Source organism: Aythya ferina (assembly GCF_964211825.1).
Source record: "Aythya ferina genome assembly, chromosome: 1".
In the NCBI taxonomy this organism is placed as follows: Eukaryota; Metazoa; Chordata; class Aves; order Anseriformes; family Anatidae; genus Aythya; species Aythya ferina.
In genome coordinates, this window is record NC_140296.1 from 68,656,518 (window position 1) to 68,671,087 (window position 14,570).

General features: G+C 46.4%; 1 protein-coding gene across 1 annotated transcript in view; it reads right to left on the minus strand.

The window, feature by feature from the left end:
• Nucleotides 1–11,863: 11,863 nt before the first annotated feature.
• TMEM131 (transmembrane protein 131) overlaps nucleotides 11,864–14,570 on the minus strand; it is a 96,970-nt gene continuing 94,263 nt past the window's right edge. The window contains exon 41 of the mRNA XM_084496462.1: nucleotides 11,864–12,950. Within this exon, the coding sequence (XP_084352588.1) occupies nucleotides 12,657–12,950 (294 nt within the window). The 3' untranslated portion in view covers nucleotides 11,864–12,656. The remainder of the gene's footprint in view (nucleotides 12,951–14,570) is intronic.

Genomic DNA, 14,570 nt, shown 5'->3' on the forward strand with positions numbered 1-14,570 from the left:
CCGTGTGGTGTGTGCCCCCTTCTTTGCCCACTCCTCCAGGGAAGGAGGCTGCAGCTGCAGCAGCTCCACATCAGAGAATCATCGAATGGTTTGGGTTGGAAGGGACCTTAAAGCCCACCCTGTGCCATGGGCAGGGACACCTCCCACCAGCCCAGGTTGCCCAAAGCCCCATCCAGCCTGGCCTTGAACATCTCCAGGGATGGGGCAGCCACAGCTTCTCTGGGCAGCCTGTGCCAGGGCCTCAACACCCTCTGGGTGAAGAATTTCTTCTGAATATCTCATCTAAATATACCCTCTTTTAGTTTAAAGCCATTTCCCCTTATCCTGTCATTATCTGACTGGATATCCGACACATTTTCCCCCATGTCAGACTCACAATGCTCGGTGTTGGTACCTCTGCATTTCAGAAAGCTTGCCTTAAGATGCTCTGCAAAGCATAAGGAAGTGAAAACTATCTAGTGTTACAAAGGGGAAGATGAAGACTCATTGAAGGAGGATGGAAGACTTATTTGGCCTGCCTTCAAGTCTCAAGAGAAAAAAAAAAAAGGAAAAAAAAAAAGGGAAGTGTTCCTTTTTTTGTTGTTGTTTTATTTTGTTTTGAATTTATGCATATCTAAATTTTGTTTGGTTCCCTAACGCCAGCTGAATCAGAAGGTGAAATTTGCATTTCATCCTCAGCTCTGTGCTCTAATTGCTCAGTTACTCACGGTGTCCTGTTTGCTGTCTGCCCCTCTGCTCCTTGGTGCCCCACTCCTCCTCTCCAGATACTTTTTGCGGCTCTGCTGCATGCACCTGTAGCAGGGGCTGCTGGAAGCTGAGCTTTTCTTTTTCTCTTACCTATTATTTCCCAATATTAGGGTTTGAGTGTGTGGAAAACGCCTCTAATTTGTAATCCCATTGCAGGGTTGTTCCCCAGGACACAGGGCCCTGCTGGGGCCTGGTTACAGCCGTGGAGCTACCATGCGTGTTGTGGGTGCTGCAGGGAGGCCTACACAGCTCCAGGGCTGCCTAATTAAATGGGCAGGTCATCAGTATATTTATGCAGCCAGCCAGAGTCAAGACTTACTGACCTAAACGACGAAACCCCTCAAAATGCCTGTTTTGAGGCCTAGTGTCCTATCTCAGACAGCAGCTGCTAACTTCTGGCCCTGAAAGGACGGAGTAAGCACAGCCTGGGGTTTCCAGGTGTGTTTGTACAATATTTTTGTGACTTGTGTTTTAGGAAACACCTACCCTCTTCTTCCTTTATTTCTCTTGGGGCTCTCATCATCTGAACCTCAGAGGAGAAGGATTGTGGGGTTTATGCAGTTCACGCATGGAGTACTGGAATTAACCCATAATGAGCTTGTCATTATGGCAGAGGTAGTTAACTAGAAAGCTGATGTCTTGTAAGCCAGAATTTTTAGGTGATTTTGTTTGTATTTTACTGATTCTGATCCTGTCTACTGCCAGATTATGGATCTAGGCAGACATTAATCTGCTTATTGTTCCTGTTTTGGTATTGTAAAGCAAGGGTAGGAGTTGTTTAAAGAACACAGGGCTCTTGAATAGTGGCACTAAAAGTGCAGGAAGGAAAACTTTTGAACTCCTGGTAGCTTCATAAGACTGATCAAGGAGAAAAGTAGAAAAAAGTAGAAAAGAAGGGCAGACGCATCAAAAGTGCTTAAACTGAGGGTATTTTTTTGCTTATGTGTGTTTGCTCTTTTCTTTAGTCACTACTTAAGCCATCAGAAACCTTGCTACGAAGGTGAGCTGTTGTGAGGGGGCTGTGTTCTGCATGGGGCTCTTTGGATCTTAGTAAGGTATGACAGCAAGCGGCGTAACAAACTTCACCATTTTTGCTAAAACAGAATAATAATAAAAAAAAAAAAAAGGATAGTAGCTAGGCAGTAAATCTCATGTCTCATCAGGTGCTGGAAACCCTGTTTTAGTGCAGCATTGGGTGAGGCTGGATGAACCCTCAGGGCTCCCCTAGAAGCAGGCCAAGTGGCTGGGGCCACGGCAGAAACTACTGCCTTGGGGACTTGAGCAAAAATGCCAAATAATGGCATAAAGTACCTTGGGTAGGGGTGTAGAATGGAGTTGTTTGGGGTGAATTGGAGGAGCTGAGTGTCTTGAACGAAATAAACACGGAAAGAATTTTGCTACGTGAGCAGATGTAGAAGAAAAGTTACCAAAAGCATATAAAATGGGGGAGAAAGAAAAGTGCTTCATTTGTTGAGAGTTTGAATAAACACTAAAATAAAAATAATAACTTTAGGCTTGCCTAGCATGTTGGGATACTATGCCTGAAGAGAAATAAAAACCTAGAAAACTAACCAGGTGCCTTAATGAGTGGACCTCCACACTTTCACCACTGAACTGTAAGAGCTGTATACTGCCCCATGTACAACTTGTCAACCCAAAATGCTGCTGCTAGCGCTGAGGCTTTTTTTTTTTAATTTTTTTTAAGGTGTCAAGAAAAAATCATAGAGGAAATTTTTAAGGCCAGCTGGAATTGCTGTGATCTCCTGAGTGCCATTTGTAGCCACACAGGGGTGCTGTTTATCTAAATATTAGGACTGTAATTTGCCACTGGGTAGAGAGAGGGAAGTGCATGATTAATATTTATTGAATTAAGAAAAATGTTTTCCACTTTGCTGTTTTAATCAGAATTCACAAAATCCTGCAGGATTTTTTTTTCCATCTGTGCATTAATAATGCTGTATTGACCAAATCTGTGATTTTTTTTTTTATGAGGACACTCCATTTTAATTAAAAACAAACAAACAAAACAACAGCAAAGCAAGCAAAGCAAAGCACTGTCCATTTTCTAAAACTGGCCTTACTGCTGTAATAACAGCATTATAGGGCTTTTTGCTTGCAGTAGATCAGTCAGTGGCACTAAAGCAGCATGCCCTGGGCTGCACCCTCATTCCCAGTACCTGACACCACAGGTTAAGGCTCCCTGCCAGTGCCCAGGTCCCACATTTGCACATCTGAAGCTAAGCTCTGAGTACAGGTGAGGCTGTCCTGTGCACTGCTTGTAGTAGTGCAGAGGTTGGGTTGTGTTACAGCTGAGACGAGCTACCCTTTTGAAGTACATCTCCAGACCATTGGGTTTGGCTGCTTCAAAGAAGGGAACCTTCTTTCAGTCCTCCTTTCCTTCCTCCCATCCTAACATGTGCATAATGTCTGAATTTATTACTAACTAAATTTCTAAATTAAATACAGCCAAACTATTTTCTTCCATCTTTTTTTTTTTTTTTTTTTTTTTCTTATTTTCTTCCCCACTCAGGTTATTGCAAAGCATGAAGCTATTTCCATTCTGCCATGACCTTTGGTTGCTTAACCGAGGCACTCAGCCTTTATCCTACTGCTGTCTGCTGAACCTCCATTAACTTCCACCCACCCCCAAAAACTGGAGGCCGAGTTGTCAGCCACAGCAGGGCCCTGACAGGCAGGCAGACGTGAGTCAGAGCTGGCAGCCAGCCCCGCATCAGACGCTCACAGGAAGAAACCTCCATGTGGCTGGTTTGCTGTGGGATGCGAGTGAGTAGTCCTGGGGGCTGGCATGGTCCTGTTAGATCCCTGCTCTGTACAGCACAACAGGAATTTCCCCGCGAGTCGTAAGCTGAGTCATAGCCACTTCGTGTAGAAATGGGTTATTGCGTAGTTTTTAGGGACTTTCTTCATTGCCAGACTCTAATCTCAGCAGAATTTTATTGGTAACTTGACTGCTGAAGGAGGGGACGTGCTCTGCGGACCAGGAACTGAAGGGGCTAAAAGGTCTTTCCCTTCCCCCAGAGCCAACAGCAGCCAGTGAAGCTGCTTCCCAAGGAGCATTTTAGTCTCCCATCTGGTACCAGTATTCCCCTGTTGAATGACTAAGCCAGCCCCCGAGCTTCTGCCATTTACCTGCGTTGCCATAAAACTGGTTGTCACCTTTGCCTAGTGAATATCGTCTTCCCCTGGTATTTGATATTTGTCCCCTGGTAGACATGCTGCACAGCAATTTTCTTGTAACTAATCCAAAACAATCTCATGCCACTTCTTGTAGCCCCATACCACTTTTTTTTTTTTTTTTTTTTTTTTTTTTTTTTTTTTTTTTTTTTTCTCCTCCCTGGGAATATTGCCTTAGCCCCCAAATTAGAAACAGACAGCCTGTGCCAGGGAGCTGGGTTTGTTCAGCCTGGAGGAGGCTCAGGGACGACCTTATTGCTCTCTACAGGTACCTTAAAGGAGGCTGTAGCGAGGTGGAGGTTGGTCTGTTCTCCCACATGCCTGGTGACAGGACGAGGGGGAATGGGCTAAAGTTGTGCCAGGGGAGGTTTAGGTTGGATGTTAGGAAGAACTTCTTGACCGAAAGGGTTGTTAGACATTGGAACAGGCTGCCCAGGGAAGTGGTGGAGTCACCATCCCTGAAAGTCTTTAAAAGACGTTTAGATGTAGAGCTTAGGGATATGGTTTAGTGGAGGACTGTTAGTGTTAGGTCAGAGGTCGGACTTGATGATCTTGAGGTCTCTTCCAACCTAGAAATTCTGTGATTCTGTGATTGGACGGTCCTGTGTGGACCTAGGAGTTGCACTCAATGATCCTCATGGGTCCCTTCCAACTCGGAGTAGCCTAGTATTCTATGTGCGGATGGCTTTTCACTCTCCCTCTATGTAGTTCTGCAACGTTCACCAGGAGATGTTCTTTTCCCCTTGATCATTTACCCCAAAGCAATTCAAGAAATAGCATTTCTATCTGAAGGAATAAGAGCAAGTATGTTTTGTGTCACATATGAAGAGAAGATGCAATTTGTCACTGGTTTAGGGAGCTTGTGTGTGACATGCTAAGCCTTCTCATGTCCAAGAGCTGCAAGGACCTTCACCCAAACCTAGAGATGCGAGGCCAGGGGGATTGCTGTGATGCGGCTGTGACGCTGGTGACAGCACAAAGGACGGGTCACAGCGCGGAGGCTGTCATCAGGGCCAGCAGCAGGCAGCGCCACCCCACTGTGGCCTGGGCCGTTGGTGAGTGCAGCTCGCACCTCCTGCTGGCTATGGCTCGCCTGATCTTCCTCGCCCTGGCTGTGCTGGGCATTGCCCAGAAGCCGTGGTTGCTGGATGATCACATGGATGCGGATACGCACGAGAGAATGCAAGAGCATGCAGAGCAGCTGAGTCAGGGCATGGCTCGGCTCCTGCGAGAGATGGAGCAGCAGAGACTGGAGCAGAGTCAGGGGGTCCTGGGAGCTCTGCTCTTCACTGCCTTGCAGCAGTGGCACCTCTGGGCCTTGCTTGACCTCCTTGTGCTGCTCTTTGGGCTCTGCCGCTGGCTCAAGAAAAGGAGCCGTGAGCCGGGCAGCCGCAGCAAGCAGGGCAGCTCTGCAAGAAAGAAGGAGGAGAACGGTGATGCGGACCAAGACGGTGACTCGCACACCACCTGGCATCTGGGCAGGGTTTGGGCTGATTGCAGCCAGTGGCCGGCGCCGTCCATGGCTGACAAGTGCAAGGTGGTGGAGGAGCTGGTGGACGAACTTCTTGGGGCCTGCCGAGGACTCTGCAGCAAGTGTCCCTTCAAGCCACAGCTGCAGCCGGCCATCGGCCTGGGCTGCCTCTCCGAAGGCTGCAGTGCCCGCCAAGACGACGTCGTCTACCGCCTGCTCGTGCCCCTGAGGCCTCCCCCTGGACACGCCTTCCACCCAGAACTCGGCGCCATGGGGAAGAGAGCAACGAGGAAGCCCGGGCTGCGTGTGGACCTGCAGTGCACCTGCGTGAGGGAGCGGCTGCTGGGGGACATGCTGTGCTTCCTCCACCACTCCGAGGACGAGCTGAGCAGAAGGCAGGAACCCAGCCTCCTACACACCCTCTGCACGGGCTCCTACCTCAATGTGGAGGAAACCACGCGCTGGTTCCAGGACCTGGTGCAAGCAGCCTGGCAGCTTCTGCCGCGCTCGCGCCACTGCTGCCTGACACTGCTGCCCTCCCGCCGCTCCTGTAAGATCAAGCTGGCCAACGCCTCCAAGAGCACCGTCTCCATCGAGATCACGCTTGGGGTGCAGATAGATGGCTCGGACAGCTTCCTGAGTCTGCAGTAGGCCACGCACAGCGTCGGCTGCAGCCCGGCGCAGCCACACAACACCACTTTCTCGAGCAGCGCAACACAGACACCTGTGCGCAGCCGGGCACTGACCAGCCAGACCCTTGGGCAGACTCCATTCCATCCAGGAGCTTCAGCCCATGCAGATGCCAATAAACTGCTTGTGTTAACATCCACTCTGTGTGTGACTGTCTGTGCAGCACTTTGGGGGGAGGAATGCAGGCATTGCCCTGCTCCAGCAAGGCCAGCTAGAGCAGGCTGCCCAAGGCTGAGCCCAAGATGTGCTAATTCCAGGCCTGTCAGGCTCGCCTCAGGGCCAGCTAAACCTGTGGAGAAAGTTCTTCTAGGAGTCACTGAAAAACACCTGAAAGACACTGTAGTCCTCAGTCCTAGACAACACAAGTTCCTGAGGGAGAAGTCCTGCTTAACAAACTTCTTTGCCTTTTACAACGAGCTTTCCCATCTAGTTGACCTAGGGAAGCCAGCTGAGGTCATCTTTTGGGATTTCAGCCAAGCTTTGGATACCGCTTCACGTACTATACTGCTGGGCAAAACGTTGCGCCCATAGCTAGATCAACGCATAGTATGATGGGTGAACAATTGGCTGAAGGCTCAGGCTCAAAGGGTTATGGCAAATGGGGTTCCATCAGGCTGATGGCCAGCCACTAGTGGGGTTGGCCAGGGCCCCATTTTCGGTCCACTTCTCTTCAGTGTTTTACATAAACGACTCGGGTGCAGGACTTGAAAGTGTTTTGAGTAGGCGACACTAAAAGTGTGACGCTGAACTGGGAGGCACCGTCGACTCCCTCAAGGGTAGAGCGGCCTTGCAGGGAGATCGTGACAGACTTGAGTGCCGGGCAGTCATCAACTGTATGAAGTTCAACAAGAGCAAGTGCTGGACTCTGCCCCTGGGAAGGGGCAATCCTGAATATACATGCAGACTGGGGGATGAGAGGCTGCATGCAGAGCAGCCCCACAGCAAAGGGGGTTCTGGTCCAGGGCAAGTTGAATAGGAGTCAGCAGTTTGGGGCACTGCAGTAGAAGGAGGGTACAAAAAGAAAAAGAGGATCGAGTATCCAAAGGAGGCCAACAAAGATGGTGAAGGGTCTAGAGGGGAAAACTTGAGGAGCAGCTGAGGTAACTTGGGTTGTTGAGCTTAGACAAGAGAAGGCTGAGGAGCGACCTCATCGCCGTCTCCTGCTTCCTCAAGATGGGAGCGGAAGGCGGTGGTGCTGACTTCTCCTCTGGTGAGCAGCACTAGGACCCAAGGGAACGGCACGGAGTTGTGACAGGAGAGGTTGGGGCTGGGTGTGAGGAAACCGTTCTTCTCTGGGAGGGTGGTCAGGCACTGGAAAAGGCTTCCCAGGGAACTGCTCACAGCACCAAGTCTGCTGCAATTCAAGAGGCATTCGGGCAATGCTCTCAGACGTGGGGCTTGATAGTTGGTCTGTCAGCCTGACCCTACCCGTAGGGAAGTCTGCTGCCTCCCTGGGGCCAGGGTCAGGGCCGTTGCCCTTATTGCTCTCTACAGGTACCTTAGTGGAGACTGTAGCGAGATGGGGGTTGGTCTGTTCTCCCACATGCCTGGTGACAGGACTAGGGGAAATGGGCTAAAGTTGCACCAGGGGTGTTTTAGGCTGGATATTAGGAAGAACTTCTTTACCGAAAGAGTTGTGAGGCATTGGAATGGGCTGCCCAGGGGAGTGGTGGAGTCACCATCCCTGGAGGTCTTTAAAAATGTTTAGGTGTAGAGCTTAGGGATATAGTTTAGTGGAGGACTGTTAGTGTCAGGTCGGAGGTTGAACTCAATGATCTTGAGGTCTCTTCCAACCTCCTCACCCTAGGCATCCTCCTGGGAACACTTGCTACCTCTTTCTCATCCACCGGTCTCTTGAGCTCTAGGGCCTCAAACCTGTTGCATAAGAATCTGTGATTCTTGCCTAGAGGCAGCTAGGCAGCCCCACCCCCAGGCAATGTCCTTGGTCTCTTGACGGATGGCAGACTTCAGATCCCCTGTTTGGTTTAGGCCAAGTAATTCAGCTGTGATTTTGCACAGCTTGCAAGGGAGTCCGGCGCAGATTCCAGGACAGTCTGCCCGCTTCACCTCTACAAATGCTCCCCAGCACGTACACCCCATAGGCTCCTTCTGTCACAGTACTAGGAAGCCCCACTCTCTTCTAAAACTTCAGGAGGGCCTGGGTGTACCCACTGAAGATACCACGTTGTCTAGTGTTAATGGCACTAACGCACACTTTTGCTTCACGGTAGGCAATGAGAGTGAAGTCAGGTCCCAGATACACCATCCTTCCTGAAGGACCACCAGCTGTTCCTTGCTTGAAGAAAGCCCTAAAAAGTATTTCCTTAGATAGTTTCCATAAAATCCTTCTTGACACTTCCACTTTGTGCACTGCTCTTTGTGCAGTGCGATTTGCTGCTTCCATCCAACTGATCCAACCGATGCTTTCAGACCTGAGCATTTTGAGCAGACCTGATACTTTTACATAGTTCTGTTAAAAATAAATAAATAAATAAAATCTTTAATAGGTAAATATGATAATATGGAAATAAGTAAATATGACAATGTTTTTTTGCTCCTTAATACTCTTGATTTTGATTAGTCCCCCTGAGTTTAGGCTAGCATTTTACTGTATTTTCTATGTCTCTTGCAGATTCTTGTGGATTTGTCTTCTGGATGTTTGAGTTCTCTACTACATAGGGGGAAAAAAGAAAAAGAAAAAAAGCATGCTCTACTCACTGTTGGATCACAGAACAGCTAAATAACTAACTCCGGGTAGTGAGTATGGTTAGCACTTGCATTCGGTGTGCCAATCCAGACATCCTGGATACTGCTTCACTACCGATGCAACTAAAGCAGCATTTGGATGTGACGTCCACCCTTGACTGGTTTTAGACGAACCCGGGCACTGGGCAAAAGGCAGTTTTGAAGCAGGACCTGTTTGAAGTGAGGTGACCGAACCTCAGCGCTCCCAGTAGCTGCAGGCACCCACTGGAGGCTGGGATGTTTCCGACCTCAGCACGGCTTTGTTCGTGCGGTGACTCACCGGGAGCTAAGGCCGCTGTCCTTTCATGAGGCCGAAACGCCGAAGCTCAGAAAACTTGCTCATAATTACAGGCTGGCAAAGCAGGCAGCGCCAAGTCAGAGCTACGCTTGGCAAAAACATCCCTCCGAGTGGGATAGCTGCAGCGAAAGGTGGCTCCTCACCCCGTGGGGGTCCCTGGCTACTCCCAGTTTCTCTTTTCGGTGGGTCTCTAGGACCTCTTGTGCCTTCTGAGTGCTTTTTGAAACAGAGCTAGCGCTAACGAAACTGATTGCATGTGAGGGATGCACTTAGCCAGGTCAGGCTTCCAGATTTCAACAGAGCAGGAACTTTGTAGGCTTTTAAAGTTTATTTGCTAAAGTTGGCAGAATAGAAATGCCATTTGGAGCACCAAAATAATTAAGTAGAATTAACAGTAATTATTTCCCCTCATTGCTGGGAACGCTGTATTCCCAGTAGCTTCCAGGTCTGGAAGAGGAGAGCTGACTCATGGTAGCCTGGCCCTGATGCTATTTTGGGACAGAAAAAAAAAAAAAAAAAGCTTTGAATTATCAGCAGGGCTGTGAGCTCCAGCCCATCTTCAAGGAACCCTACGTTAATTTTTATTTTTTTTTTCCCTCTGGTCCTTTTGAGATGGGACCTCCCTTGGGGGCTGAGCTTCAGCCTTGGTTATTCCACTTCTGAAAGCACGGCCTGCTCTCGTTTCAGGGCTTCTGACCTTACTCTGCTCCCTGGCTTCGCTGCCTTTACAGCAGACTGCAACATTTGCAGCCCTATCTGGATTTTTTTTTTTTTAATGTAGGACATCACTTGTGTCATCACATCTTCTTTTATTTTTACCTCATCATCAGAGGTCTGCCACCATCCACTATTTCCACTGTGCTGGGATGTCTGTGCAGAGGGGTTCTGGCTTATCACACCCCCCCTCCCTGCTTCTCCCCAGTCTTGAAAGCTTTGGATATTGCTTGCTCTTGAATGATTTTAGTCATAGCGAAACTAGAAATAATACTTAGGACCTAAAGGTAACCACATCAGAACCATCATCCAGCATTTTCAGCACGATAAAGCTGGCAAGGAGGTTTGCTGTTTCCTTCCTGAGCTGTGTTGTATGAACACAAACCATACAGAGTTGATTTAGAAATACCTGAGTTTTGTCCAATTTCATTTGACCAAAGTTCTGTAAATTAGTTAGGACTCATTTTTTCAGAAGGTAGCTCTTTTGATTACTGTACCTGGGCAGAACAGAGTGAAGGCGCCTTTCTAAACAAATTTTGAATAGGGAAAAGACTCAGAAAGAAGCTTTTGGCCCAGGACTTTTTCCATATAGATCAGCAGAGAATGGCCTGAAGGACTTGCTGCTGCTTCTCTTGTGAAACTGAAAAGCACCTGTCGAAGATCTTGAACTTTTGGGTTGTGAAATTTAATAATATTTAATTGGTGTGTGCAAAGAGACTCTTCAAAAGCAAGAAATTAAAATATTCTAAAGGCGGCAGAGGTTATTTGCATTAACACAAAGGAACAGCTCACATTTTTGGGGGAAAAGTCTAAATTACACGTGTTGCCTTGTCCTGTTCAAAGGGAAATTTTCAAAGCAGATTTTTTTTTCCTGTCCCCACAACTGCTTAAGCCACTGGAACTATCGGCGTATCCAGAACTAATTCCTGCTGATAGCCTCCATGGAATCAACTCTAATATAAAGAGCTGCCAGGGAAAGGAGGTGGTCCATTATTAAGTTCAGCAGCTTCCTTCACCCTGAGGTTACCGCTGGGTTACCTTCCCAAGCTCCATCTTACAGAGAAGCAGGCCCCAGCTTGCCAGTAGCTGAACTACTTACTCTTTATTTTGCATGCAGTAAGAGACTTGTTTGCCCAGTTGCTCAAAAGGAAATTACATATAAACCCAAGCTGAACGTTTCATTAGCTTGCATGGCCCTAGAAACGTTCAGATTTTAAGAACAAAGGAGTTCCAGCAAGTTTGCATTTCAGAGCTCTCTCTCTGCAGCTGCTGCTGGTGGCAGCAAGACAACAGCAACCTGACTTCTGCGGAGATTTTGTTTGCATAACACTAGCTGGAAAAGTGGTCAGTTCAACCCCTGTATTTATTATTTTTGCATATAATATTCTTTGTAGAATAAAGTTTTCACTAAAATATCAAAAAGGATTTTTTAAAGAAACTGCTGTAAATGTTGAGCAGTGCCACTGAGCTGTAAGTGATTTTATGATGCTAATATCTATTGATGCTTTCTTGTAACAGAAGGATGCATTTTTACCTGGCATTAGCACAGATGAATGTATTTAGTCACTTAGACTTGCCTTACAGTTAGTGGAGAGAAAGACACATTAAAGGGAGAGAGAAATTGTGTCTACTAATAGTGAAGTTCTTTAGATGTCGGAAAAGTGTTACAAAGGTATGGGTGCAGCATGAAGAACAGCAGCTGCTCTTATGCCCGATACTCACAAATTTTAATAGTCTAGGTGTTTTTTCAGCATTTTGTTATCCAGCAAATCTTCATGTGGGTGGCATCTCAAAGTGCTGTGTAACCCTGAAAACAATTTATAATTCTTACATGCTATACAAACCCATGCTGCTGAGAAACTGGGTTTCAGTTGCAGTGAAGTTTCTGTTAATATAGGCGCTGTGCACAGGAGATTTTGGCCTCAAGGCTACCACTGTCAAGTGGATTCATGCAGGCACAAGCTTAGAAAATAGTTGGAGAACAGAACTACAGTAGACAGATCTTGAAAAAAGCATTATTTATTTTAAAGTACAACCCAAAGTTGTATCCCTAAGAAATGCACAAGGTATCTTGTTTCTTCCACAAGTCTTGGCTGTGTGCATTTCAGTTCAACTTAAAAATGCATTCAGGTTTACAAATGTACAAACAGCACAGAAAGTGTATTACAGTCTTAACAGAATGCTCTTACATTCAGCCATTTTACTCTTAAGGTTTTGTGTTGTATTTTTTTTATTTTTTTTATTTTTTCCTTTTTTATTTTTTTATTTTTTTTTTTTACATTCTTAGAACCTGTGTTAACAAAGACAGCCTTATTTTAAAAAAATACTCTGCATTTTAGCACAAAGTGCCTTTTTTTTCTTTAAATTAGAACTTGGAGGGTAATACTGGAAAAAATTTAAAAACCCAAACCGGTACTTTCATAAAAGTATTGCATGCCAGGACCGTTTTATAGTTCAAATTGTTTCCTAAATGGAAGTGGCAGATGGTAAAATATGAAACCAGTGAAATTGTTCAGATTTACAGGCTTCAGCTGCAGTTTGGATTTGTGACCACACCCAGACTTTTTCAAGCTTATCTGCAATCTCACACTACCATATCGCAGGACAGACTTTAAAAACGAGCAAGTGGTGAAAGCGTGACTGGCGGGATGAAAGGGAAGGGAAGGAAAGGGGCGGGAGAGAAAAAAAAGAAAAGCAATGACCAGCAACAGCCTGAAAACGATGTTTCAAAAATCCGCATTCAGAATTGTTTCATGACCTGGATGAGAGTCCTTTCCTTTTGCTTGACTTCAGATTTCAGTTTTCGTGAGGATAGTGTGAATTAGACCAAGGATCTGAACTTCTTCTTCCAATTGTTGGGCTCCAAATTCTCCAAGGATTGTAGGTCTGTCCCATGTCTTCAGCAGGATTGGCAACGGTGGCAGCAGTGGATGGAGGAGGAGGAGAGGAGTTTTCACTACCCATGAGATCAATACCTGACAAGGCGTTTGTTGGAGTGGTGAAGGGAAGGCCACTGTTGAGATTACTTGACCAAATGGAACTGCTGAATGGAGTGGTGGACCACAGGCCGCTTGGGTTGCCAAGGATCGACTGCAGTAAAGACAAGAGCCCAGTGAGTAGCTGTCAGGTAACCTCTGTTGTCACCACTTTTTATTTATTTTTACAGCCCCCCTCCGAAACAAAAGTATTTAAGAAAAAGCAAGCCCGCTGTGGAAGCCCTTCCATCTTCACTGCAACGTGACGTTTTGAGATTCCTCTGGGCGAACAAAAAAGGAATCACACTACTAATGATATCACCAAGTGTGTCCAGTAACTGGTGGGCCAAAGAGTGCAATTACATCACAGGCTTTTACACTGTTTTCATTTGAGCTTATACATCCCCATATCATACTAGTTTAAGCACTACAGGTATTCAAGCTTAAACAGACAAAGGCCAAAATGCTTAAGCTTAATTAAACTAGTTAAAACAAGGTAGATAAACATGGTTCAAGTCTGGAAAAAAAAAAAAAAACAACAACACAATTCAATTGGAAGTTAGCAGTGAAGTTTATTCCTTGATCCTTTTTTGGCAGTTTGCAAAGCTGTCTCCTTGTATTCATACATAATCATTAGAAAAAATTATAGTTTGGATGACCCTACCTGTGTTCAGCCCCACTGTATCTCCCCATATTCCCAGTATTTGCTCTTTTCTCCTATCCAGATGAAGGCAGATGAGATGGAATAACTGGCCATTTGTCATGGAGTTCAGAGAGTCTGTCTTGGCTCTCAAGACAGGTCTCTCTGACAAGTGGTCATGGTGCAGACACAGCTGTGCTGCTACATGTCACAAATGCACTTAGGAGGCATGGGAGAGGTAACAGCAAGCCTAGAGAACGCACACAGACATGAACAAGGCCCAGTTTCTGTGAACTGCTTCATGACAGCCCAAAGAGCGGCCAGCAACAAGCAGGGGAATCTAACCAACGCTGTTGTGGAAAGTGATACTCAGAGGCAGCCAGAGATGGCAGTGAGAAAGGTTAGCCTAACTTTCGTGCTAATATTAGCCCAGAACCTGCTCCATGTAGGCTTAACGCACTACACACCTCAGTGCCAACAGACTTAGTGCACATATGCTGTAAATTCAATTTGCAAATATACAGTAAACTTGATACAGCCAAAAGGCAGCGGACTTGCTGAGTACGTGCTGTAAGGTACCAACACCCTGATGTTTGGATTTACTGGGTGGAGAGATGGCATCCCTTCCCAAGATCTCAGCCCTCAGATAACGCACACTGAAGGTTAACCAGTGGCAGTGTACTCTGCATCTGAAGACTAAAATCAGAATACTTTTAGAAAAGCAAACAAGGTAAACTCTGATTTTTTTTTTTTTTTAATTTTTTTAAATCTTTTCCCCTGGAATGAAGATAAATTCAACCTAACCATATCCAAAACTGGTTGGACACTAACACATTAGCAAATGGCCTTCACACAATTTGATACACAGAGGTGGATAGGAATTTTGAGCATCTGAAAGCGTTAAACCAGGCCAGCATCACTAGGACCCTCCAATGTCACTGAGATGTTGAGTTAAACTGGGGTCAGAGTTTGTAACCATTACATAACTAAATGGTTATATTTAAGCTATGCAAGCATTAGACTACTAAGCCTGCAGCAAGAAACACTCATTCTGCTGCTCAGCCAACATCCCTGACACACTAAATCCACTCTATT